This window comes from Oryza glaberrima, chromosome 4, assembly GCF_000147395.1.
Source record: "Oryza glaberrima chromosome 4, OglaRS2, whole genome shotgun sequence".
NCBI classification, from domain to species: Eukaryota; Viridiplantae; Streptophyta; class Magnoliopsida; order Poales; family Poaceae; genus Oryza; species Oryza glaberrima.
The window spans coordinates 21,800,405-21,826,115 of record NC_068329.1 but is presented as its reverse complement, the minus strand read 5'-3'; the positions used below and the strand labels follow the sequence as shown (position 1 = coordinate 21,826,115).

At 44.6% G+C, this 25,711-nt stretch overlaps 6 protein-coding genes across 7 annotated transcripts; 3 read left to right on the top strand and 3 right to left on the bottom strand.

Moving 5' to 3' along the window:
* Window positions 1-573: 573 nt before the first annotated feature.
* LOC127771432 (uncharacterized) lies at window positions 574-2,974 on the bottom strand. Its single transcript, XM_052297346.1, has one exon. It carries the CDS (start codon window positions 2,894-2,896, stop codon window positions 1,010-1,012), a length of 1,887 nt encoding a protein of 628 aa, XP_052153306.1. The 5' UTR covers window positions 2,897-2,974; the 3' UTR covers window positions 574-1,009.
* Window positions 2,975-7,536: 4,562 nt separating this feature from the next.
* LOC127769477 (zinc finger protein CONSTANS-LIKE 3-like) lies at window positions 7,537-9,253 on the bottom strand. Its single transcript, XM_052295061.1, has 2 exons — window positions 8,282-9,253; window positions 7,537-8,187 (listed from the first exon to the last, which is right to left on the bottom strand). Exons 1-2 carry the CDS (start codon window positions 8,909-8,911, stop codon window positions 7,816-7,818), a joined length of 1,002 nt encoding a protein of 333 aa, XP_052151021.1. The 5' UTR covers window positions 8,912-9,253; the 3' UTR covers window positions 7,537-7,815.
* Window positions 9,254-10,464: 1,211 nt separating this feature from the next.
* LOC127772078 (la protein 1-like) lies at window positions 10,465-16,211 on the top strand. The gene is made up of 11 exons (XM_052298065.1): window positions 10,465-10,569; window positions 12,321-12,390; window positions 12,499-12,577; window positions 12,685-12,837; window positions 13,025-13,167; window positions 13,365-13,513; window positions 13,833-13,913; window positions 14,001-14,301; window positions 14,937-15,084; window positions 15,389-15,467; window positions 15,860-16,211. Exons 1-11 carry the CDS (start codon window positions 10,493-10,495, stop codon window positions 15,966-15,968), a joined length of 1,389 nt encoding a protein of 462 aa, XP_052154025.1. The 5' UTR covers window positions 10,465-10,492; the 3' UTR covers window positions 15,969-16,211.
* Window positions 16,212-17,284: 1,073 nt separating this feature from the next.
* LOC127771408 (6,7-dimethyl-8-ribityllumazine synthase, chloroplastic) lies at window positions 17,285-20,869 on the top strand. The gene is made up of 8 exons (XM_052297320.1): window positions 17,285-17,514; window positions 17,619-17,746; window positions 18,142-18,237; window positions 18,968-19,063; window positions 19,682-19,760; window positions 19,890-19,936; window positions 20,386-20,445; window positions 20,520-20,869. The coding sequence occupies exons 1-8, from the start codon at window positions 17,394-17,396 to the stop codon at window positions 20,556-20,558; spliced, it is 666 nt and encodes a 221-aa protein (XP_052153280.1). The 5' UTR covers window positions 17,285-17,393; the 3' UTR covers window positions 20,559-20,869.
* Window positions 20,870-20,957: 88 nt separating this feature from the next.
* LOC127771409 (ubiquitin-like-conjugating enzyme ATG10) lies at window positions 20,958-22,658 on the top strand. Its single transcript, XM_052297321.1, has 6 exons — window positions 20,958-21,510; window positions 21,638-21,691; window positions 21,779-21,838; window positions 21,948-22,047; window positions 22,129-22,226; window positions 22,330-22,658. Exons 1-6 carry the CDS (start codon window positions 21,352-21,354, stop codon window positions 22,513-22,515), a joined length of 657 nt encoding a protein of 218 aa, XP_052153281.1. The 5' UTR covers window positions 20,958-21,351; the 3' UTR covers window positions 22,516-22,658.
* A 168-nt stretch (window positions 22,659-22,826) lies between these two features.
* Window positions 22,827-24,804, bottom strand: LOC127771410 (uncharacterized). 2 transcript variants are annotated; one of them, XM_052297323.1, is made up of 3 exons: window positions 24,661-24,804; window positions 23,323-23,446; window positions 22,837-23,223 (listed from the first exon to the last, which is right to left on the bottom strand). In XM_052297323.1, exons 2-3 carry the CDS (start codon window positions 23,414-23,416, stop codon window positions 23,048-23,050), a joined length of 270 nt encoding a protein of 89 aa, XP_052153283.1. In that variant the 5' UTR covers window positions 23,417-23,446; window positions 24,661-24,804; the 3' UTR covers window positions 22,837-23,047. The 2 variants fall into 2 exon arrangements, with proteins under 2 accessions (XP_052153282.1, XP_052153283.1); XM_052297322.1 differs by lacking the exon at window positions 24,661-24,804 and having other exon boundaries at window positions 22,827-23,223; window positions 23,323-23,452.
* Between the last annotated feature and the right edge of the window lie 907 nt (window positions 24,805-25,711).

Below are 25,711 nucleotides of genomic sequence, written 5' to 3'. Positions count from 1 at the left end.
AAATGCCACTGATTGGGAATAGTTGAGCTACTCCCAAATAATGTTCCTTCCAGATTACAGAGAGAGCTGCAGTTTCCTACTGCTGGCTGATGCAATTATCAAATTCTAAAGCAAAAATCAGTGACTTTAATCCTCAGCCTAAGCGCATGCATTACGGAGATCTTTTCTTTACATATTGACGCCTCAAGAGCATTCCAGCTGAAGCCTCTTATCCATTGTTTATTCTAATCCTCATGTGTAGGCCTCTAATCCTGTCTGCTCATCATTCACCTTTTGAAAAAAACCTTCGGACAGATTTTATATGTTACGGCGAGTCCCTTTTGATCATGGATAGGAGTCTGATCGCTGCACTTTACAACTCCTTTTGAATGTAAAGTTTGCCGCTGCAGATTCATGTAGTCTCTCACAGGGAAATCGCAGGGGAAGCCGAAATCATGTAATTAATTTGTCGGTCTACAATTGTTGTCAAGGGTTTTACTGGCTTTTGTGAAGATGAAGAATGAAATGCAAATTTCAGCAGCATTGCAGTAAGACCTTGCTAACCTTGATGTCCAGGCAGCCCTGCTTGTAGTAGACATTTCTAGTTGGTTTCTGTTGGACATTTTGACCGTTCCCCTCAGTCCCCAGTTAGCTGAGCTGTTCTCATTTCATGATTTCAGATGTTATAAATGATTTAAGGATGTGGAATGGAAATCACTCAATAGAGTAGCAATTTTGAAATAACCAGCTGGGGCAAGACCAATCTCAAATATGAATTGAGCCAAACTCCAACTTGACTATAAAACAGTATAACAGAATTCAGAGATACCGTAGTTGCTTCTATTCTCGAAAATTTACTGAAAATTCCACAAAGGAAGGATTACATCATGACTGACTATTCCCTAAGGGCACAGATCAAAATTGGTAACATCCACTAATTGAACACAATTGAGGAATTGCAGGTACCTGTTTCTGCCATCTCTACAGTTATCTAGTGGCTCTGAAAATATATCATCTTAGCATTTTAAAGCTAATCTATCTCTCCATCAACAATGAAATGCCTCATAAGAACAATTTCTTTCACAAGATTCCTGTAGGTGAATGGTCGGACAGCGGCCCTCAGAAAGTGCCCAGGAGCCTTGCTCTTGCGCTTATCTTTTGCGCTTCTGCCCCTTGGACTCTCCTGCTGCTCATCCTCATCCTCAATCTGCTCCTGCTGCTCATCCTCATCCTCAGTCTGGTCTTGCTTCATAACCATTGTGTTTGCACGGGCCATTCTCAATTCCATCTCTTTCTCCTGTTGCATCCGTCGCCTGTTATACTCATTTGACGCTTCGATGCTTGTCTTGACCAACTTCTCCATTTTATCAGAACTTTTCATGGCCTGCTTCCATTGCTCATCCCAGTACTTCTCACTCTCATCATCACTTTCTACTTCTTCTGTTTCCACCTCTTCCCTGACATCGATTACTTCGTCATCATCATAACCAGGTTCTTCATCATCATCGGTATCACCGCCCTCATCAAACCCATCATCCTCAACCCAATCAACAACCTCAGTTCCACTCTCATCACCACCCTCATCGTCACTCTCATTATCATCAGGCGCATCGCATCCAAGCTCCATCTCCTCTAGCTTCACCTTCCATTCCTTGGTGTAGGGATGGAGCAGTTCCATGGGATGATTTGTGAGCAGGAACTCCAGGCACCTGTTTTTGTCCACGTCGCTCAGTTTCGAGTACGCATTCACAACATCATCCACATAAGCTTTTGGACTCGCCTTCACAATCCTGCATAGGCCACCGAAGTAGGTAGTGCGAATGACCTGGCCATCATGCTCGAGATCAAACAAGAACTGGTTCTCTGTCACGGGATCGACCAAAGGGCGGAGCTGGCTATAGAAATTCTTCTGCGGCTCGAACCGCGACTGGTAGAGCGGCCGCTTGACATATATGATGTCTGGGCGCGTCCATGCCGCGCACCGTGTGATCAGCTCACGCGTTGGGTTGCCAAGCCTCCCCATGAGGTTCCATTTGTCAAGCCGCTGCTCCTCGCTGGCCTGGATGGCCACCTCCGCGGAGAGCGTCCACTGCTCCCAGGGGAGCTCGTCGGGGCGCCACCTAGGGTGTCTCACGAAGACCCAGTAGTACCGGAAGCCGACGACGGCGTCGAGCTCGTTGAGGCGGTTGGAGAACTGGTTGGACATGTCGAACTGCTCGACGCGGTCCCACTCGTCGTGGTCGGAGACCTCGGACATGAGGGAGACGCGGTCGTCGGAGAAGCGGCCGCGGATGGGCGGGCCGACGACGATGCCGCGCCAGGAGTAGGGCCCGTAGCGGCCGAACCTGTACCAGTCGTGCCGGTGGCGGAGGCGCGGGTCGTCGGGCCCGTCCATGAAGCGGACGGAGCGGTCGTAGCCGAGGCCGATCATCTCCAGCTCGGCGTCGGTGAAGGCGTCGGCCTGGTTCTCCTTGGCGGCGCGCCGCTTCCTCCGGTAGAAGGCGTTCTCGCCGAGGCGGCGGCTGCGGATGCGGGCGCGGGACTTGGCCTCGCGCCGCACGTCGCCGCCGCCCTCGATGCGTCCCCCCGAGGGCTTCCTGTGCTTCTTGCTGCGGCCTGCGCGGGCCACGGTGGGGTGTTCCTCGGGCGGGTCCGTCCGCGGCGGGCGCGGATGCGGGGTCGGGGAGGCGGGGAAGGAAGCGGCGGCGGCGGCGGCGGAGGAGGAGGATGCATGGATGGTGGTGGAGTTGCGCCTGCGTCGGAGGGCGGCGGGAGGCGGTGGGGAGACGGTGGCGAGGAGGAGGGGGTGGACGAGGCGGAGGCCGGAGTAGTGGGGGTTGCGGCGGAGGAGGCGAGGGGATTGCGGGGTTTTGGGGTAGAGGAGGGTGGCCGAGCCGGACGCGGACGCGGACGCCATGGCTGGGGGCCTGGGGCTTCGGGTTGGAGATTTTTCTCCTCTGCGTGTAAGAGACGGATTTTTTTTTTCATTTTTAGATTTTTTTTAAATATTTATAGAAATAATCTATCGGCCAAAAAAAAATTACACAAATAGACCCTGCCGCCCCAGAGGTGGGCGGCAAGCTGACGTGGCAGACTGCGGGTTAAATGCAATTTTGGCAGCCCATAAAGAGCTTGGGGCTCGTACTTTTTGCATTTGGGCCCCTATAGGCCGGCAAGGGAACCAGATGCAAAAAGTACCCCAAACGATTTCTCCATGTTATGTTAATAATAATTAAAGAAGTATTTATTGGTAAAACTTGTTAATATTGTTATAAAAATGGATTGAAGTCGGTTGTTTCGCAATTTCATATGTTAGGTAAGGTATTATTTTGTAACTTATTCGACGTATTAGTACTCGGATAATTGATATAGGCCTATCGCAGTCTCGGTCGTAGAAATATTATATGGACATAAACAAGGAGAATTATGTAACATGAAGAAATAGTAGTACAATTTGAACATGATACAACTATTTCCATTGCAGTTACATAGATGATATTAGATTCGAACTAGGAGGGAGGTAGTGCAATAGTTGAACACAACGACCATGTAGTAATGGGACAAGGAAGCATGACAGTAGAAATTTCAATATGCCAAATTGTCCGATAATAGCTAACCCCTACGTGAGGATCCCTCTTCTCTCTCAAACCGCTCTTTAGTAACCCTGTATTGCTCTGGTAGTTCAAGCTGCACAACACGGCTAGGTGGAGTTAGAACCTTTCTGGTGTCTATCCATTCTCTGTATTGACATCTCCTTGGTGGTTCCTGGGAGGAAAGAATAGATATGAAGCGAGTAAAGTTAGTAAATATTGTGAGAAAATAAGGATTCATGTAATCAAAATATTCTTACCATGAAATCGTCGTCAAGAATTTTTAGACAAACAAAGAACCTTCGACCCAATGTTGTAGGCTTTATGGAACGAAGAACCTGACAACGATCACCACACCTGCATCTTGGACGGGCTTCCCATGGAGGGAGTGCCGTAGCTAGCACCCGCCAGTCGCACTGTTGTTCATGACATTGTCGTTCGTAAGCCGCTTTTCTCTGTAAGTATTGCTCAGTACTTTCGAATGCGAAATACCAGCGACCTTCTTGTAAACAAGTGGTTAGGTCAAGAACGGGATTTTCTATATCAACCCACTCGAATGTATGCGCAAGCCGTAGTGCGGGTCTGCCGAATAGAGTAATGTTACGAAGAATAAAACGATTGCTCATACGGAATGAATAAGCATATGCAGATAGTAAAATATCTCACGGTCATAGTTAGGGTACCTAAAAAGCGCCTTCCTCGAATATCAGGATTCCTCGAAGCCATTAGTTGGCATCGATCACCGCATAGGCAGAGAGGATGCTGGCACCAAGGTGGTAGTAGGTATACACAAGGATCGCTACGCCAGTTCGGATCCTCAACGCCCAGGCGTCTAGCCCTTGACGAAAACCGCTGCACGCTGATCACTGCATTTGGCTGTCAACTCATCTAATCTCTTCCAAAGCTCATTGAATTTTTTCTCCTGGTTCTGATTGCATATCCTCTTGAACATGTTCATGAGCTCTTGTTCTTGAATTGCTTGAAGAAATTAGCTCCCATATGACGCATGCACCACCTACTCTGTACATCTTCCCACTCACCAGGGTATCCTCGTTCCATACTCCCAAACTGCAACTCTTCTATCGCTCGCAGAATGCCAGCGTGCCTGTCATGTATTAGGCACACATTTGGCCTCATACCAACAACTTTTGTTTTAACCAATTTCAGTAACCAGTACCAGCTGTCGGTATTCTCACTCTCAACAAAAGCAAATGCCAAGGGCAATACCTGATTGTTCCCATCTACCCCTATTGCTGTTAGTATCTGGCCCCGATACTTTCCAGTCAAGAATGTCCCATCAATGCAGAGAACAGGACGACAGTTCACGAATGCCATCTTGCATGCATGTAGAGCTAAGAACGCCCTTTGCAGCACACTCTTGCTAGGATGTTCAATTGAGGGGAATTTCTTCATTGCGTAAGAGCTCCCAGGGTTTCTTTCTTTGATAACACCAAGCAGGCGTGGCAAATTGTCATATGAGGCTTCGTAAGTTCCAAATCTCATCTCTATTATTTTCTGTTTGGCCCTCCACACCTTGGCATAGCTAATAGTATACTTGTATGTCTCTTCGATGTGTCGGATTATTGACCTTGGTTCATATGTGAGATTATCCATGACATGCGCATACATCTCAGATGCAACAAATGCACATGTAATGTTCCTGTGGTATTTCTGAACACCAGGTAGAAAACATGTATGCTTGGTAACGACTGACACTGTCCAATAATCCTTCCATTTTCCCTTATAAGCGTGCACTCTCCAAGGACAACCATCTTTTTCCTTAACACACCGAACTTCATATTGCGACTGGTTGGACTTGGCAACCCAAAACTCTCTATGAAGTGATACTGCAAAATGTTTTACCGCCTCCTTCATATCTTCTGCTCTAGTATAAATCGCTCCCTGAATAACCTCATTTTCTTTGTACTCCCATCTCACACTATCCTCTTCAGAGACGACTAGACCAGAAAAATCCTCACTAGCCCATTCTGCTGGATTAATATCCGTCTCATCATCTGACGAATCACCTTCCTCTACACGCTCGTTGTCAGAATCCTCCCTCTCCATTTCATCCACAATGGCACAGACAGTCTCCCCCTCGTCGGCCACTCCACCTGGTTGAATGCCCACTGGAGCTACTACGCCCCCGTCCTCTTGTGCGTTGACCTCTTCCACAGAAGTCTCATTTACTTCAGCACTTGGTCCCTCGCCATCATCCATGTTCATCTGCACACCTAGATCCTTCGGGTGAACAAACGAAACCATAGCTAGAGGCCATTGCAATGCATTTTCCACATACCATCTCCACACTCGAGAGTTTTGAACTGGCATTAGTTTCCAATAAAAACCCTCAGTTGCCCGACTTACTATAACATTGATTGTTATGTCACTTGTCTGTGGATCAACTCTCAAGCCCCTCATTAACCATCCTTTTATAAAAGGTACACTCCTCTCAGCCGGTCTATCAATTCCCCTTTCTGATACAATAAATTCTGACATATCTACCCCAGTTGGCCCGTAATGGACGTTTCCTGGGCCATGGTAAACTTGGAATATTTGTTTGTTCAACATATCTGTCAACGAAATAACTATATCATATTACTCTTTCATGCAATAAACATCTACCACGTAATATCTTCTTGTGTATGGCAATGCAACGGTAAAGTACTGATTCCAAACTAGCATATCTACGTAGTTACCGATATCTACAATACGCACTTCTAGATTAGTACAACTAAAACCCTAAAAATATAATGCATTTATTCAAACAAAGTTTTCTTAAAAAATACACAGTATTTAACTCAATAGTCACATATAGGATCTATGAATATTACCTGAAATCGGCGTCTGAATCCGGCAGGGCTTCGCCCCTTCTTTTCTTCTCCTCCCCTTTCTTCTTTTTTTTACTGGATTTGTGGGGGGAGGAATGAGGGCTGGGGGCTGGGCGCAGGCCTTTTATAGGCAGCGAGGCCTGTCGCCCGGCCAGAGGGCGGGAAGGGGCCGCCTGCAAATTGGCCGGCCCCGGTTGGCTTTTTTGCATTGGGGCCCCTTGCCGCCCCAACAGAGGGCGGCAAGGGTTTTCCTGCAAAAAAAACCTCCCTCCGTCACCGCCCGTCCCTCCCCCGTTTGCCACGTCAGCTTGCCACCCCGGAGGTGGGCGGCAGGGTCTATTTTTGTAATTTTTTTGACCGATAGATTATTTCTGTAAATATTTTTAAAAAAATCTAAAAATGAAAAAAATTCTAAGAGACGGAGGTGATAACTGAGGCCCATGGGCCGGCCTTGCTTGGCACTACGTGGCCCAGCCCAAATTGGACTGGCTGTTTGTAACCCTAAATTGTCGATCGCCGGTTTCCCTCTCGGTAAACTGGCCAAGTTTTGTACTATGCACTTCGCAGTCACTGATCAGCTCTAGTTTTTATAAAAGAAAAGGCCATAAGTATAGGTCTCTCTGAATGTCAACTGTCAAGATGTGTTTGGGTTTTTGTTTGTGAAGTTCTTTGGTTTTGCCACTGTGTTGGCTGTGGAGGCTCTTTTAAAACTTTGTCTTCGTGATACCATAGATTGATTGACACTAGAACTCTAGAAGCGGATGAACTGTTCCGACGATACGAATTCAGAATTCCTATGAGCTTTGCACAGATCTCACGAGAAAGAAAAATGACATCCACATCTGCACCTGGAGATTGCATTTTCACTCGTAGTCTTAACAAACAGAGGCACACCCTACCAAACACATCAAAATCTAGGCTACAAAAAGGACGCAAACGAATAAGAATCGGTAGCTAAGTGCCAGTAAGAAAGATAAGTACACTAAACACACCAACGGCGACATCGAAACAGATATGGCGCGCAATAAAGAAAGACGGCCTAACCTCCTTCCTGTCCTCCGCGCCGTCGCGTCACCTCTAATGGCGACACAGTTACAACCAGCACAGCAAAGGCATAAGCATGAACAGAATCTTAATGCGAATCGATGCAACCACCACTGTACTGATTACTGATTAGTAAAATTACAATTTGCAGATTAGCAGCAGTTCGCGATGATAATATACATGCAAGGATGGAAGGATCAGAGTAGAGAGAGAGAAGAGGAGATTGGAAGTCCGGATTACTTCCGTGTAATAATCATACAATTGATTAATGCTACAGAAAGCATTTCCCGCGCGCGCGAAATGCATGCAACAAAATTACAGCCCAATGGGGGAGAAGGGCTAGTGTACACAGCGGCTTTGGTTGCGATCGATCAGAAGGTCGGCACGACGCCGTCGACGCCGTAGTCGGCGTCGGAGCCGCCGGGCGCCATGAGCGCGGCGACGGCGGCCGCGGCGGAGGAGTACATCTCCTCGTCCTCGCCGTCGGCGTCGGCGTCCGCGTCCGCGTCCGCGCCCGCGCCGCCCTTGGTGCGCTTGGCGAAGCGGCCCTTGATGCGCGGCCGCGTCTCCGCGTACGCCTTGCGGGACGCGTACCGGATGGTCTTCTCGAACCGCCGGCTCTTGCGCTTCTCCCTGTACCGCATCAGCCGCGCCTCCCGCTCCCGCCCCCTGCTCACCACCGGCATCGGAGCGCCGCCGCCCGCCGCCGCGTCCGGCACCACCGCCGCCTCCGAGGATGATACCTGCGTCGTGTCAGCAAAGCATCCATCTCGTCTCAGGACACTCACTGGATATAGCTCATCGAGATTCAAGAACTCTCTGGGGTTGATTGCTTACGCTGTGGTTCATGGAGTGGTCGGAGTAGAAGAGCTTGCCGCCGGTGATGTCGAGCTCGGGCGGACCGTTCTGGACGCCGATGGCCTTGATGTCGTCCATGGAGCGCGCGAAGTCGAGGTCGAGGTAAGGGTCGGAGTCGGCGTAGAGCTCGTCGGTTGCACCGACGGCGCCATCTTTCTGCCCGTGGTCGGGCTCGGGGAGGAGCCACGACGCGGCCTCGGCGTCGTTGCTCCCGTCATCGTCGGCCGCCGCCGCGTCGCCGCCGTGGGCACCGGAACCCGGCTTGGGCGCGTCGGCGAGCGCGCCGAAGAAGGGCGCGACGGGGAGCCGCTCGTGGCGGCGCGCGAGCGGGTTGGCGGAGTGGATGTCGGCGTCGCAGGCGGCGCAGAGCGCGGCGGCGTCGGCCCTGCACGTGACCGCCGCGGGCGCGTGCTCGCAGACCTCGCAGAGCCACACCCGCGCGTGGCGCGACCCGGGCCCGTGCGCCCGCGCGTCGCACCCGGCGCAGAGGAACGCCGCGTCGGCGCGGCAGAACAGCCGCGCCGCCTCCCCGCCGCACGCGTCGCACGCCCTCGCCGCCAGCCCCCAGTACGCCCCTCCCACCACCGCCGACTTGTCGTCCCCCTCCATGGCCACACCACCTCACTCACTCTCAGTCTCTCACTCGCGCTAGCGGCGGCCGCGAGCTAGAAGGCGAGGCGAGGCGAATCTCAGCCAAGCTTTCGGCGACCCACCTCCCCTCCCCACCAGGCTGCGGATTTGAGCTCCGTGCGGCTCGAGGTATTCGACGCGGGGCGCGCGACGTGGACGCGCTCCCAACCACGGAAGTCCCTGTCTCGGCGGGCCTGTTTGTTCGCCAGCGCTGCCGCCGCGCGGCGCGGCTCGGCTCGGCTCGACTCCGACGGGGTTGGGGGTGTGTTGGATGCGCGCGTCCCAGTCTCGCGGGGGGAAGGGAAAGGCGGCAAATGTGCTCGTCGTTGTCGAGGCGAAAATTTGACCGGCGTCGTCACACGGCAAGTGGCCGGGATGCGACGACGACGGCTGCATGGCGTCGCGCCCGATTCGTCGCCGCGGTGGGGCCCAGCGCGGGGGAACAGGTGTCGCCCCCGGGTTGGCTCGCACGATCTCTCCCTTATCTCTTCTTCGGCTCGGGAGAGCGACCCGCGGCGAGGCATGGTAGGTAGGCTTGTTGCTCTGAACAGAGTGTAAGTTGTAAGGGCTGGTTTGGTGTGTGCCCTAAATTGACCTTACCAATTTTTGTCAATGTCAAATTTTAGTAACTTTTGGCATGGCTAATTTTGGCAAAGGTAAAATTGTATTTGAATTGAAGCCAAAATAGCCTAAATTAACTGTTGAAATGGCCTATTTTCTTAGGCATGCCAAAATTTGGATCCAAACCAAATAGACAATAAACACTATTGAAATTGCCAAATATTGGTAAGGCCAATATAGGCCTCAAACCAAACCAACCCTAAGTAACGGGTGAGAATACGAAGAAAAACTCAGCTTCTGAATTCTACTCCCTCCGTTTCACAATGTAAAACTTTCTAGTATTGCCCACATTTATATAGATGTTAATGAATATAGATATATATGTGTCTATATTTATTAACATCTATATGAATATAGGTAATGTTAGAAAGTCTTATATGATGAAACGGATGGAGTAGATTACTTTTTATTCTATAACTATAACTTCTCATAATCTAAATGAAAAATGAAAATATGAACTGTTTAGAGGAGCTTATGGGAGGTGCAACTTCTAGAATAATCTTCAGCTATAAGTTCCCCAAACAGTACTATTCATGAGAAAGGAAGCGATTATCGGTGTCATATTCGTCACTGATTCATCTGCGAGTAATAGTTTTATTCTCCGTTTGTTATAGCTTCAATTAAAACTCTTCCAGACTTTACCCACGTTGGCAGTTTGTGAGACCAATTTTTTCTCTGAGGGTGTGCTTAGTTCTTGAAAAAAGTTGGAAGTTTGAAGAAAGTTGGGAGTTTGAAAAAAAAAATAAAAGTGTATGTGTGTAGAAAAGTTTTTGATGTGATATAATGTGATGGAAAGTTAGGAATAGGTAGTGATGAATTCATCTAGGACGATCTGTCGATCTCATCGCTCATAGCGTACCATTAGCTAACACCGAACGCAAACTCTGAAAATCTGAATCCCATCCATCATCATACGAAACTTCTGCGTGTTGGTTTTCTATGTTGAATAGATCGTCGTCTTGGGCAACTGGGCTGTCGATTCTATGCTTCGCGCCTTTTGCATTTGTTGGAGGAAGGTAATGGACATACACACCTTTTGGCTTGTTTCCAAACACTATCTGATAGTGTGATATGAACTGAACATGTTGGCATGTGTATCGTTTGGAAGGTTGCTTTTTGTGATGCCTTGGTTGAAATGAAACCATGTAGATTGGTCGGAGTGATGGTGCTTCGTACGGGTACTTCGTGCTTAATTTTGTATTTTTAGCGGTTAAGCTCAAAATGGTTGCACTAGACAAAGTTCTTTTTTTTCTCTGCTTGCTCTAACTCAAATGTAAACCAAAAATCGGGAACCCAAACAAACATATAGCATTTTCATCTTGTCTTTTCTAAAGCTACAAGTACTCATATGTTAACCTGAAATTAGGTTTGAATCGTTTTTCTTTTTTTTTTATGTAGATTATACAATCCCATCGTTTAGCCTCTAGCTAATACATATTTCTTTGATTGTCAAATGGCCTTTTTTTTGTGAACCATCTGTATCTTTTTTGGCTTGCAATCACCACATAATTTTACTCTTATGATTGATAATTGGCTGGTTGGGATTGACTCAAAGAACCCAAAAAAACATATTTTAGTTGGAGCATCTTTTTTATGTTGGAGTAGGAATGACATTTTTTTTCTTACAAAACATCAACCAAAATTTATACGTAGGTACTCTTTAGAGCAACCTAGTGTTTTCAGTTTTGGATCCAACTACGATGGTATGAAGAGAATATGTTGACTATTCGTGCTGCATGTCCGAACTCGAAGATAATTGCCATGCAAATTTTCGTTAACTTTGATGAAGATTTAACAATAGAACTGTTCTTTGAATAAGTTGTTTCTCTTCTTTAATGTTGGTATTTGTTATTGTTTCGTTTCTTTATCATTTTGTTAGAATTTGCTATAATTGGTTTTCAACAATGACTATGTAACTAGTGGTTGTAGCTTATGTTAGAGTAAAGACAGGATATTATCCACTATCTTAAAAAAGATATGAAGGTTTGTTTGTTTATACATAAGTGGTTGTGACTTTTAAAAATGATAAAAATAAAAACCCTATATTTGATTTATTTTAATATGCTAATACAACGAAACAACCATTTAACATTTTTTGAGAAAACCATGTGTAAAAAAATTAGATAATTTTATATAAATGCTAATTGCGCAATTGTGCGGGCCACTCAGTTAGTTAAGTTGATTTTTCAGTCTTTTCCTCGCAATTTATTTTCTTTTTAAATCACTAAGAAAATAATATAAAAAATGTTGCCCTAATTTTTTTAATTGCTAATAAACCGTTGCGCTTGTAAGTGGAATGATGAGAATGATATTTAAGACTCTCATTAAACCTTCGAAACCACATCTAACAAAAATGTTAGCTTAAAAGCCTATATCAAAATAAAATGATAAAATGATGAGAATGATATTTTCTTAAGGGGAATTTCTCAAGTCCAATAATCTTTCTTTCAAAAAAGCCCCTCATCAATAACACACGGAAACTTTTTAGCAACCAGAACCTTCTAGTAGCCAAAAAGAATTCGATCTCATAGTCATAGTCCTACCTTTTGGGGAAAAAAATAAATTTGAGATTCATACCATTGATAAAATTCACCCCTGACGATTTGCTTAATATAATAAAGTTCAGGCCCACATGACAGCGGGAGATTAGTGGCATATCCTCCCCTCGCCTCACGAGGGGCATATTTCGTAATTACGAAATTCCCCTTAAGAAAACCCCCGAGCTGTCCTCGTAAAACCCTAACACCTTCTCCCCCAAATTCGCTAGAGCCATGGCCGCCGCCGCCACCGCCGCCGTCCCCCTCGACGAGGCCAAAGCCAAGGAGCTTCTCCGCCAGGTTCGCGATTCCTACCCCGTTCCCGGATCCTGCCCGTTCTGGCCCCTCAAATTATGGGGGAATTTTTCAGATCGAAGTCGCTTAGCGTTCTTTTGTTCTGCACCGCAGGTGGAGTTCTACTTCAGCGACAGCAACCTCCCCCGCGACAACTTCCTGCGGAAGACAGTCGAGGAGAGCGAGGATGGCCGTAAGGATTCGTCTCCTCTCCTTTTTGTTCATGATCCTGTCTGTGTGTGATTCTGGACTTCTGGTGCTAAGTCTGGTGTTGTTTATGGGTGTGTTGGGATTGGGCAGTGGTGAGCTTGGCACTCATCTGCTCCTTCTCGCGGATGAAGAAGCACCTAGGCCTGGACGCGAACGTGAAGCAGGAGACCATGCCGGAGGAGACGGTGCTCGCCGTTGCCGAGGTGCTGCGGCGTTCCTCGGCCCTCCGTGTCACCGAGGATGGTAAGGAAGTTATTTTGTCACATACGTGCACCATTACACAGTCGAAGTTCATGTGTTGACAGCAAAAGAGGCTTAACTTCATTCTGTTTAGATTTTTTAGAGTGAAATTTGTTGCTCATATTGACAATGTCAGCTTAAATTCCAATACCATGTTTTTTTTCGCCCCCTTTAACTGTTTTTTTGACAGGGAAGAAAGTTGGTAGATCAATTGAGTTGTCGAAACTGGATGAGATCATGGAGCAAGTGGACTCTAGGACAATTGCTGCATCACCATTTCCTTACAATGTAAAGCTGGAAGATGTTCAGTCTTTCTTTGCTCAGTATGGCAAGGTATACATGACTAGCATTTAGTAGCAAAGCAAATATCACATATGGTCTGCAAAACTGTTAAGATTGATGCATAGGGTAGTCAAGAATTCAGCAACCCCCAACAACATGGGACATTTATGAGTCCTGGAATTTAAATGATGATGCCATGATGATGATGATAATGATGCTATGCTGCATCTGAACTGTTTGCATCACAGGTGAACAGTGTGAGGCTACCTCGACATATTGCCGACAAACGACACTTCTGTGGCACTGCTTTAGTCGAATTTTCAGAAGAAGAGGAAGCAAATGCTGTATTAAAGAATACTCTTGTTTTTGCAGGAGCAGATCTGGAAATAAAACCAAAGTAAGCCAACTACTGCTCAAGCTTCTTTCCTCGTACTATACTGATTAGCTAGAGATTTATGTCTCCATGCTTTGGGCAAATTCTTCATTTCTTTTTTGAAACGACAATTTTTCATTTCTTATTTAGTTATTTTTTATGTTATGCTTCTATAGTAATTGCAGTTGTTGATTGCAACTTGCTTAGCTGCAATATGTCCTGTTGTTTCTTCATCATATTTGATAAATGTTAACTGAACCAGTTCCTCATTTCACATAGTTGAATCTATTTATTAACTGAATATCATTCTGATAACCGTCATGCAATCCTGAAAAAAATGAAGGAAAGAATTCGATACTGAAAGAGAGGCTAAGAAAGAAGCTTATGAGAAGTCACAACCTACTAAGAATGGTCATGATGAGGGGTAAACATTTCTTTACTAACAACTTTACAAATGGTTTTTTCAATTTCCTTGAGTTGAAGATAACCGAGTCATAAAAATTGGTTATAGATATCCAAAAGGTCTAATTGTGGCCTTCAAGCTGAAGATAATTCAAATTGATGGTGGCATGGCAGAAAATGGTGGGGACAAAGAGGGTGAAACTGATGATGCCAATAAATCAAGAACAGGGCATGACGAGAAAATCCCTGAGAACAGTGATATCAAGGAAGACTTGTCAGATGATGTTGAGAAGTCAAAAGAGGCAGCTGCTCAATCTGTTAAGAAAGGAGAAAGTCCTTCAGAAAATGCGGATGATCCAATTTCAAGGGAAGATTTTAAAGAAGAATTTGGCAAATTTGGCACAGTGCGGGTAACTTTTCCAATAATTGATGATGTTTGTTTTTCATATTGATTTTGTTTCACCAGGAGTAACCTGAGGTTGTAAATCTGGTGTGCATTGCATAAAATATCCAGAATAGATAGGTTGCATATTTCATTTGGCCGACTATTGTTTGCTGTAGATCGTGAGACTGTTATGATGCATACAACTGAGCTTAGCTTGTTAGTTTTTTTTTAATGAGAAGTGCTTGTTGGCTTCAATGACGGAGTCATACAGTTATGTGATCACAATAGCATGCTGTTATGTTATATTTATTCATGCTATTTTTGTAGGATTTGGTAAATGATAGCAACACTTAGTTCAATGTCGATCATATTACCTTTGTGCTAATTGGACAAACCTAATCTAGTCAAACGTGTAGAGCTACAGTGAGATGATCCAATAGTTCGTGTTCTTACTCTTACTGCCTTTTGTAAGCACACATTTGTCTGGAGAGAAAGCAAGAGAAATAATGCTTCATCTTGTAAAGACATCTACACCATGCTTTTATGCAATTCTGTATCTTGCTTTCTAATTTCTACAAGTAAACATAATCTCTTTTATCAGACAACTTATGCTGATTCAAAACTCTTTCTTTTTTATTGTTCCATTTTCCCCCCTTGAAGTATGTGGACTTCAGCATAGGGGAGGATTCAGGATACATTCGGTTCGAGGATTCTAAGGCAGCTGAAAAGGCCCGTGCACTTGCGGCTATTTCAGATGAAGGTGGTTTGATTATGAAGGGCCATCTTGTTACTTTGGAACCTGTGTCCGGTAAGAACTGCACTTTCTTTCAGTTAATTATTATTTTTTAGCTTTTGTTGAACTGAGTAACTAAATCAACCACAAAATTGATGCCTTATTGATATGTCATATGGTTGGCATTCCTGCTTTAGGTGTATTTAGGTGTACTGTTTAACCATGAGTTTTAAGCAGAAGCTGTCTTGATGTATTGATGCTTGACTTCAAAAAATCGCTAATGATCCATCAAATTGGTATAGAAAAAGCATAACACTTCAGCGGATTTGAATGCTATGTTTTATCACTATTTTGATGATTTACTGTTCCTTTCATTCAGGTCAAGCTGAGAAGGATTATTGGAGTGCGATAAAGGGCGGTCAAGGAAAATATAGAGACAATAGAAGTAACAGGGGAAGGTATTTCATTTTACCTCAGAATCATTCTTCCTGTCTGTTTGCTCTGTTAGAGCCGATCCTCTTAAATATCATAATGCACCTAGAATGAATCTTAGGAGTGGCTGAAACTTAAAATAGAAGTTGAAGCCTTATGGCACACAAGAATGCCAACACATATATTTGGAGTTATATTATCATGGAACTGGCAGTAACCAGTTTATCTGTCAATAGGATTGCCATCCCCTATTTAATCACTCACTAGCTACAAACCTATGGTCCTTTTTCAAATATGTACTACAAAAAAAGCAACAGGCATGTCATGAAATGCAATCTCATGTAGTATATGTACAGTATACACTTTGATAAGCTGTTGGCAGAAGATAATGCTGGTTGCTTTGCATGAACTTTTCTAGGGACTGGAAGAATAACAGGGGCGGGAGGCACTTCGGTGGGAAGCGTGGTCGCCACTCGGACGGCCATGAAAGGGCAAATAAAGCTCGAAAAGTCGATGCTGCTGCTTAAAGGCCTCGTCGTCTTATACTAGTAACCTCAGCTTATGAGCTCTAGTGAGGAACGGAAATGTTTGCTCCGTTGCTTGCTTCCACAACTTTGGGAGCAAACCTTTTGTGTTGTGTTTCTTGTCGTGAGCTATGCTCTTTGGTAGTAAGAAACGGTGAACTCATGATGAAACGGAAAATTTTGTTCGGCCAAAGCTTGGGATGAATCCTTTACATGTATCTGATATATATACTGATACTTCCGTCATCTGAATATCTGATACATCGAGAGTCGAGACAACTGACAATGAGACCATGCCTCGTTATAATTTGTACCGCTGAGGCAGAGGCGGAGCGGGCGGCCGACGACGCTGTGGAGGAGGGCGGTGGCGGCAGCGACGCGGGAGCAGGCGTGTGTGGCTGGCAGCGGACAGCAGCGCGCGGGGGCGGGCGGTTGGCAGCGGCGTGAGACGAGGAGGGGGAACCGGTCAGCGGGCTCCGCACAGGGAAGAGGAAGGGAGAGGCCGCAGCAGCGCAGGTGTGTTCGAGCTCCGTGCCGCCGCGACGGTGGGGAAGAGGGGAAGGAGGATCTCGCCGCCGCTTCGCTTCATGTCCCACCGCCCTTGTTGCCTGTCGGTCGCTCGCAGCTGCCTCCGCCCCCTCCAACCCTCGTCCTCGGTTCCCCCCTGCTGCTCGCAGTTGCCTCCGTCCCTTCCGGCAGCTGGTGCTCTCTCCTCTGTTCACCGAAAGAGAAGAGAGGAGAGAGAGAAAAACGATGACAAGTGGGTCCCACAGTATTTGTTTTTCTAACTGTATTTGCCACGTGAGTGTCACGTAGGCGTAGGCTGAAAACTGCTTCGAATCGAGTTAGGATGGTAATTTATCTGGTTTTAAGAGTTTGGGGTGTCAAATGTTCAATATTGTAATATTGTAGTTTGGGGTTGGGGGGGGGGGGTTAAATCATACTACCAGTCTACCACAATAGTTCAGGGGGGGTGTAATTCGTACATTTTCCTTTTAAAAAATCATGAGCTGCAGTTAGGAGTTCGCTCGTTTAAGGTTAGCATGAGAGTTTTCTTATACAACTCCTTTTGTATTTCTAAAAGCGAACGGATTTAGAAACCGACTCATAAACGGATGACGTAACAAAGTACTGATAAAAACATCTTTAATTTTTATAATAGTAGAGAAGATAGAGATAGAGATTATAAGTACTACTATAATTTTATTTATAAACTTTGCCAAACTTAAATATGAAACGGAGGAGAGTAACTTTTGGACATCAAACGAACGTGAGTTTCTTTTCACCTACAAACCCGGGCCCGAGGGAAGGGAAACGCCGCGACGTCATCCGCACCACACCCGATCAGAGCAGCCAGATCTTCCCCCCGACTTCCCGGGCCGTCTCCTCCCCTGCACCACCCCACCCCACCCCACCCCACCGGCGGCGATGGCGGCGGCTGCCCCCGCGACGACGTCATCCGCGGCCGCGAGGCCCTCCTCCTCCTCCTCCTTCTCGCGGCAATCCGACGCTCCTCTGCGCGCCGCCACCGTCTCCTTCCCTTACTCCCGTACGCGCCCGCCGGACAACCAATTTTTCTCTCCATCTGAGTCTTTTCTTACTCGTCCTGATTTCATTTTTCCTCTTCTCTGTAATTTGTCTACTTACGTGCAGCACGGCCGGCCGCGTTGGCTGCAGGCGCTCGGGCCTCGCGGGTTAGCCCCGTCGTGGTCGCCGCCGGCGGCGGGCACCAGCGGCTTATGGGGTCGTTGACTAACACCCAGGGGCTCAGGTTTGGAGTGGTGAGTTAGTGTGTCCTCCACTTCTCCCATTGTTGACTTGTGTATGACTGTAGATTGGGCTAACTTTGAGTTGACGCGGCTCTACATAGACATGCGAGACAGCTTCCTGCCCAATTTCTTACTGATTCGTGAAGTTTGATTGTGTGTTTTCTGTGCTTCACATGAGACATTGCTCCTGGCCAATTTCTAGCTGATTACTAGTAAAACTTCCTTCCCCAGAGGAACTATTTGATTCGTTTGCTTTATTGATAATGCTGAAAACACCTGGTTGTTTGGTCTAAAAAATGTTGCTTTACTGAAACGCCATTGTTTACTGAAAAATCTCGACACCTTTTCTCCTCAACTGCCTAACGTTGTTGTTGTTGTTATTGTTGTTGTTGTTTTTTGTCCTACAGGTTGTGGCACGGTTCAATGAGATTGTCACCAACTTGCTACTGCAGGGAGCTCTTGAGACATTTGAGAGATATTCCGTCAAAAAAGAAAATATAACAGTATGCATCTTTCTTGTTCTGAGTGAATTTCTGTTTCAAAAAGATTGGAGTAATCCTGTGCCATCAAAATGTCATATCATTGTTCGAGCATTTTTCTTAACTAGTCTTGAACATCATTCATATCACCACTATTGTAACCGTTATTTTTTTAGATAATGACCACTATTGTAACCGTTATGCATGCATACAAAATTGTTTTGTTACCCTTATTCCCGATGTTAAGGTAAAAAATACTTTTGTCATGAAGTATTGACCATGCATAGCACTCTTGTTGGATGACTTACCTACTTTGTAGGGTTAATATATGTTTCATGCCCATCCACCTGTTCCTTTCTTATTTCATTGTTCAGAAATACTGTTCTGAAGTAAAAAATGTAATGCAGTTTCTCTAGGCCCATTAACTATTTTCCTTTTGTTCCATGCTTGACAATGTATGAACTACATATTATCAGCATGTTTCATGGATTTGTAATTGTGAATAACCTTTCGATGTATGAGATGAACTTCACACATGTAGCATTCATAAGTAGAGGTTAACTAATGTTAGCATGGTACGCACTTAAGCTGTGTACAACCTTTGTTGCATATCAGACATATAAAGTGATCCACAAAACATATGAATTCAGACTTCATCCATGATTGGTAAACAGCCTTAGTTTGTTTAAGTTTCTAAATAGTTTCAGAAACTTTTGGTGCACATTGCCTCACTCTAATTCAAATGATTGTTTAGGTTGTAAGTGTTCCTGGCAGTTTTGAAATTCCTGTTGCGGCACAAAAGCTTGGGAAGTCTGGAAAGTTTGATGCAATTTTGTGCATTGGCGCTGTGGTAAGTTGTTTGCCTTTTTGTTCATATTACCATATATCATGGCTCCAAGATTGTGTCTAGGTTATTTTCCAGACACATCATAATTATCTGATTCAGATACTATATAGCCTGGTGCAGTGTGCCAAATAATGAGTTCTGAAATGTTTATGTAACTCATATTTTACAGGGTGTCTTTTAAACAATGCCAATCATATGTCTAATTTACACCGGACAAAATTCAACTAGGAGCTTTATCATAACTAACATAAGGGCCTATTTGGCACAGCTCCAGCTCTAGCTCCACCCCTCCTGTAGCTGGAGCTCAGCCAAACAGTTCCAGCTCCACCAAAAATGGGAGTGGAGCTTGGTGGAGCTCTATCACAAAATGAACTAGAGTTGTGGAGCTGGGTTTAGGTAGCTCCACAACTCCACTCCAGACCCAACTCCTAGAGCTAAATTTAGGAGTTGGAGCTTTACCAAACAGGCCCGTCTAGCTAACAGTACTAAGTCACAAAGTATTTTCCCTTAATCCCACCGCTCTTGGCATGATAATACCTTTATATCTATGCTTTGCAAGCCCTTAGTTATCAGTAGTTGGTGCGATTTGATTACAGAAGTCTTCCTTATGCTAATTTGCAGATTAGAGGTGACACAACCCACTACGATGCTGTTGCAAACTCTGCTGCTTCAGGTGTACTGTCTGCTGGAATGTCTGCTGGTACGTTGCTTTCACCTCTTTGGGTGTAGTGCCTGTAGGAACCTAATTCTGTAAGTTTTTGTTTTCAGCTGGGGTAACTCTCAGTGGAACTTATGGCAGATTATTTATTATTTTTTTATTGTTGCACAGAGATCCCATGCATATTTGGTGTACTGACATGTGATGACATGGACCAGGTAATTCATCATTCATTAACATGTATCTTACCAAAGTTTCTATTATTCCATATTCAATTTATAACTCGTCGTTTGTCAAGTAGTTATTCTGTACTTTTGAACCATAGTAATTTGAGAAGCAATGGATTTTGGAAGTTTCTTACTCGAAATGTAGCTGTCATGTTCCCAACCCTTATGTTTAACTCTAATGGAAGATGCACCACCACTTTGGCGTGCTGTCATGTGACATTGTTGGTGTGAATATTTTAGTAAAATGAACCTGAATCAACTCGACATGGGTGGACTAATGATACAAGACAATCATACATGCTTTCTGATAAAATTGCCATGCGTACTGTACAGATCTTTCCTTGATTGTCCAACCACCCTTGAGAAGTCACGGACTATTTATCTACTTATTAACTAATTCCCTCTACTAATAAAATACATGCCACATCAAACCTTTACAGGCTCTAAATCGTGCTGGTGGTAAGGCTGGAAACAAGGGAGCTGAAGCCGCTCTAACTGCAGTGAGTACCATTTCTTGACAAGTCAGATAGAAACCTGGATTCATTTTCATCTCAACGAACTATCTTTCCTGTAGATCGAGATGGCCTCGCTGTTCCAGCATCACCTGGCCTGACCGCCGGGGCTACTGATATCATCGGGACGGCAAAGTTTTGGCTGCTAGAGATTTTCGCCGTTTGCTATAGCATCTTGAGGCCATTATTATCCATTGTCCCCAACTGGTTGATCGGGATGATGGTTGTGTTTTTACCGCTGTTCTTTTTGTTGAGTTTTTTTGCAAGACTGAAGAGGTATCACCGTCCAGCTAAGCTGTTCAACTGCTGTATGTGAGAAACATGAGACCTTGAATTGAATAAATGTCAGTACGTCACCAAGTACTTTGATTCGTCCATGAATAAAAAGCAGGATTTCTGCACTTGTGGATAACTCTGCAGTGATTTTTTATTTTATTTTTTTTAACAGAACCGTTGCCTTGTTTTGCCTGGTACTAATCACTAGTCAGTGTGTCCCTTCCCTCTCCCATTGTTTGGCTTGTGCGTGACCTGGGGAGCATTGGCACATTTGGTCGAACGCCTAGCGAGCGTCCGTGTCCACTGCTTCTGGTTCCGTGCACAGCTCCGGCCACCGAATACGGTACGGTGATGGATTCACGCGGTGGTGGAAAGCCAGCCGCAATCCGGAAACCCCACGAGCCCAAATTCAACCCGACGCCACGAGGCAACCTGACTCGGGACGGTGGAGCCGTAGGCCCGTAGCTTAGGCCACCGCCCCCGATCTCGCCGCCGACGCCCGCCGCCGTCGCGTAGTTTTTGCTTCAGGTCGTCGTGCGCAGCTGGTGCCCTTCGCGGTCGGGGTCCCGCGGGTCGCCTCCCGACCCCGCCGCTGGTGTCCCTCCCATATCCCTAACGATGGGAGGCTCCACCACCGTGAGGGATGGGACTCTGTCCCATGGCGACTTCGTTGCCTCAGCGAAGGCTCTGATCGAGAAGTGGAAGGAGATCGATGTTGACGACGCTCTTCCCGACTGGCGATGGAAGCCTTGCTGCAAGATGGGAGTTCCATCTGAGGTTGTGCTATGCGATGATGACCGAATTTGATTACTGTTTTTTTTTTCTTTTCAGATTATACATGGCGATCGTTGATCTTCTTGTTCTTGTTTCTTTTTTCTTTCTTTCTTTTTTTTTTTTTTTGCAGGAAGAGGGCTATCTGGCTCTTGAAGGAGTATACCGTAATCATGGAGGAAGCCAGGTCAGTACTTTCTTCGCGTATTCACATGTGTAATGAGTAGTGTGAGCTTGCAAATTAGTGTTGCGTTGACATAAAATTGTCCTCCAGGAGCAAACTAAGGGTGGTGATAACTTCGATGATGCGGACATTGTCAGGGATGATACTTGGGTAAAAATTTGTAGTGTACATTATTACATTGTTCAATTTATATTTCTGTTAACTGCTTATTTCTCACATATGTTCAGTACTTCTACTTATGATTTCCTTCTCCTTGCAGGTCCAGAGCTGTAGTGGCAATCTTCATTTTTACGATTACCATGTTGTGTACAGCTTTTCTTACAAGGTTCCAGTGCTATACTTTCAGGGTCATCAGTCTGGTATGCATATTTCAGGATGCAAACGAATGTTTTCTTTCTTCCTGTCCTGTTTGGCATATGATCTCTGAAACATTTTCCTAGGTGGCCAGCTGCTAACTCTAGATGAGATTAAAGAGGACCTTCCTTCTCTCTCACTCAAATTATTAGGCGAATCAAGGTGGACGTTTATTACTCGAGAGGTATGAGTGAACCACACAATTCTTTTGACTGATTACTCTATTGTTGGAAAGTTTTATACTCCCTACACTTACTAAATTTGAACTTTTCTTGCACCCTCTGCAGGAGCATCCCCATTTTAGTAGGCCATGGTTCACTTTGCATCCCTGTGGAACCAGTGACTGTATGAAGTTACTTCTTGAAGGAATGCAAGACAAGGATCAACAAGTGAGATACTTACCAGCTTGGCTAACTGTGGTTGGCAAAGCAGTAGGATTGAAAATCCCACTTGGGCTTCATTGCAATTCATAGCTTCACCTTTTTTTTTTTCAGTCTGTAGTGTTATTTCGGTGAAAGGAAAGCGCTCGCCTCTTATTTCAGTGTATATGTTGATAAATATTTCATGTACCGCTTCACTTGATAATTTGCCAATGCGTAGTGTTGCAAATGTCTAATTTCATCGCATCTCCTAGAATGTCAGAACGGATGCAGCTGCTCAGCTGCAGATTTGACATATTTCCTCGATTTTTGTTATGAACATGCAAATGAATGATTTTTTTTTGATCGCCCTTGTATATGTTGATTTTGTCCAAAATTTACTTTTGGAAGAATCATTCAAACTGATTGCTCGGAAATTGACGAAAATTCGATGATATGATGTCCTGCTGCTTGAAGTCACCACTCAGCTGATGCTCTACAAACATGTCAGGTATGAAAAATCAAAGCTTAAGCAGTAACACACTTCAAACAACATTCTTAATCTATTACACCCATTCGATGTAATTTATTTGTAACTGCCACAGAATGTTTTAGCACCTCACAGCAAACTCTCTCCTTGCAGTTTTCAGGGCTCGGATGCCTTCTTTGACCCTGAAGCCTTCTTCTTCTTCACCAGAACGTAGTTCTGGCGGGTGACTGGGTTCATGGCGACCGGCTTCCCTGCAACGCGAGGCCATGCGTCGAGCTTCTCCTCGGTCACTTTCCCCCATTCCTTGTCTGCCACCGTGCGAGGAGTTGTGCCTGGTTCCAGGAGATGAAACAGGTGAAATATATATACCTTCTCTCTGCTGCAGCAAAACTGAGATGAATATGCGAATTCATAATTTCAGATGAACTGACCTCCTAAAACCTTTTTGTCGGCGAAGTAAACGCCGGAAACATAAGCAAAGGCAAAGGATGCCGTCACTGATCCGACGATGTACTTGGTCGCCATGTCTTGGTTGATGGCTCTGCAAAAATGGTACTGCATGCTTCCTTACGTTAGAACAATTCTGGAGTAATAGATGTACTCATACACGAGTGTATTTGACACGATTGCCAGTTTGCCACAACCGACGGTTCTGTTCCTATATATATATATATATTAGCCCATTGTGTTTTGTGAGCAGCAGAACTATATTAGTACACTGATTTATGAGCAGGGGAATAGGGGAATAAATGCCTCTGGAATAATGACCATCTTCCAAAAACACAGTACACATCCAACAGAAATCCATTATAACAAGATATATTTATTTGAAAAGGGCACAAAGAAGTAAAGAATATTAAAACAGCTAGTATAAGCCAAGGTTTACTTTACTGCCGGGGTGCGGTAAACGGTTGGAACCTGGTAACCTTGAGTTCATTTTTTTTTTTAATAATTTCAGGTCATGTTTCTCATGTTTTTTCACTGTTTGCCATAATCACTACAGTATGGTATAAGCGAGAAAAGAAATGCCCCCTTCCTAGAAATGGTAAGGGAAACCATGGTATAAGCTAAAAAAGAAATCTGTGACACAAGAAACAGTATAATCGAAAATTTTAATAGAAGATAGAATGTCCTATTTGAAATGGCTCACTTGGATGTACAGGGTAAAATTAGGTAGATCTTCCTTAAGGGATTGTTCGGTTAATCCTACGCACAAGGGGATTGGGAGGGATTTGGAGGAAAATAATCCATCCAATCCCTTCCTCTTGAGAATTAACCGAACAAAGCCTAAGTGGTTTAGTGAAATTCGCACGATTTATAACTTAAGTTAGACAGTTTGTTAGATATTCATACAAGGGATGGGATCTACAATATCGGCATCAATAAATAGCTTGCATATAGAAGATGAACTATAAATTAAGCATGACAAGTGTAGTATGACGCTGGTGTTTCAAATTTCTAGATCCGCCCCAATTCATACCACAAAACAGCTAAAAAAGAAACTTCGAATGTATACCACCTAAATACCAAACAATCTGTGTTCGAGAACCTTATTGCTCTAAACTAACCGTATTAAGGAAGTCGCATAAAAATCAAGGAGACAAACTTCCCACACAATCATTATCACTCACTCAACTCACAAAACACATTCCAAATACACATTACAAGTTAAGATAAAACACACTTCTACCAAAAACTGTGCAAACAATAAGAAAATAGGAACGAAATCATAAAACATGTAGGAACAAGTATGGATGTAGCGATCTTACCTAGAAACTATGAAGCCAAATGGATTGCTGGTAGTGGAATTGCACGTCCTAGAAGGCGAGATGGAAAGCGTAAACCGAGAACTTGATGTGCACCTTGTGTTGGAAGTCTGGCTTGAATGCTTTTCTTAAGAAGAAACACATAACGGACGGCTGCAACATCACACCTCATGCGAGGAGCCTAATTTGTGAGTACTCGTATTGCATGGAAAACATGTGACATGGGACGAGAGGGAGCATCACAAAGAAGGGTGCCCACTGAACAACATTGTATCTTCCAAATTTGTCGTGGAAAGTTTTGTCTTTTGCCACAAATTCGAAACCCATTTAACTATTTTCCACTACTTTTTTGTTTTATCTTTTCTTTTTGTTGTAGTTTTACTTTTACCATTTTGGCTGAATTCCATCTATTAATTGCACGCTTGTGGTAACATATTCTTTTTGTAATAGTTTATTGTGGCATTTAAATTCTAATTGCGGAAATAGAATATCGTATAATCATTACTAATTTTGTAACTGATTGAGAAATTATTTTATCCATTGGCTAGGGGATTCACAAAGGTAGAACCAAGTAGTAGTGATATAAGGGGGAAAAAAAGACCGCACAAATGACTATATTAGACAATTAAACATCAAACATGGCTAACAACATAAGACAATGCCATAACAACCAATCAATAAACTCAAAGTATATTTTGGAACTGAAATCTGTAGGAAATAAAAAGAATTATAGGTAGTAGCTAGATGTTTTTGCGTCGTTTAAACTTGTTGGGCTATAGCTCACAACTGCTTCTGGCAACTATCTATATTTTTTAGTTCCCACCTTCTTCAGTAGTATTAAGGTAAGACATGGAGAAAGTAGTGTATATATATTCATTCTGTCTTAAGATACATTATATTCTTAATTCCAGGTTCAGTATGTCACTCTCCAGTTCATATATAAATGTTGAAAAAGTTACTGATCTAACTAGCCAACGAACATGTCTCATTTCAAAATGTACTTATGTTATGTAGCTCAAATTCCTCAATTCTTACCCAAATCAGGCTTTGTCGG

Coding starts and splice junctions, on each gene's coding strand:
- LOC127771432 (XM_052297346.1), bottom strand. CDS start 2,896: ATGGCGTCCGCGTCCGCGTCCGGCTCGGCCACCCTCCTCTACCCCAAA.
- LOC127769477 (XM_052295061.1), bottom strand. CDS start 8,911: ATGGAGGGGGACGACAAGTCGGCGGTGGTGGGAGGGGCGTACTGGGGG. Junction 8,188..8,281: donor ACCACTCCATGAACCACAGC/GTAAGCAATCAA, acceptor GACACGACGCAG/GTATCATCCTCGGAGGCGGC.
- LOC127772078 (XM_052298065.1), top strand. CDS start 10,493: ATGTTGAATAGATCGTCGTCTTGGGCAACTGGGCTGTCGATTCTATGC. Junction 12,391..12,498: donor CCAAGGAGCTTCTCCGCCAG/GTTCGCGATTCC, acceptor TCTGCACCGCAG/GTGGAGTTCTACTTCAGCGA. Junction 13,168..13,364: donor TCTTTGCTCAGTATGGCAAG/GTATACATGACT, acceptor TTTGCATCACAG/GTGAACAGTGTGAGGCTACC.
- LOC127771408 (XM_052297320.1), top strand. CDS start 17,394: ATGGCGGCGGCTGCCCCCGCGACGACGTCATCCGCGGCCGCGAGGCCC. Junction 19,761..19,889: donor GTCTGCTGGAATGTCTGCTG/GTACGTTGCTTT, acceptor ATTGTTGCACAG/AGATCCCATGCATATTTGGT. Junction 20,446..20,519: donor CTGAAGCCGCTCTAACTGCA/GTGAGTACCATT, acceptor TCTTTCCTGTAG/ATCGAGATGGCCTCGCTGTT.
- LOC127771409 (XM_052297321.1), top strand. CDS start 21,352: ATGGGAGGCTCCACCACCGTGAGGGATGGGACTCTGTCCCATGGCGAC. Junction 21,511..21,637: donor AGATGGGAGTTCCATCTGAG/GTTGTGCTATGC, acceptor TTTTTTTTGCAG/GAAGAGGGCTATCTGGCTCT. Junction 21,839..21,947: donor TTGTCAGGGATGATACTTGG/GTAAAAATTTGT, acceptor TTCTCCTTGCAG/GTCCAGAGCTGTAGTGGCAA.
- LOC127771410 (XM_052297322.1), bottom strand. CDS start 23,452: ATGCAGTACCATTTTTGCAGAGCCATCAACCAAGACATGGCGACCAAG. Junction 23,224..23,322: donor CGACAAAAAGGTTTTAGGAG/GTCAGTTCATCT, acceptor TCCTGGAACCAG/GCACAACTCCTCGCACGGTG.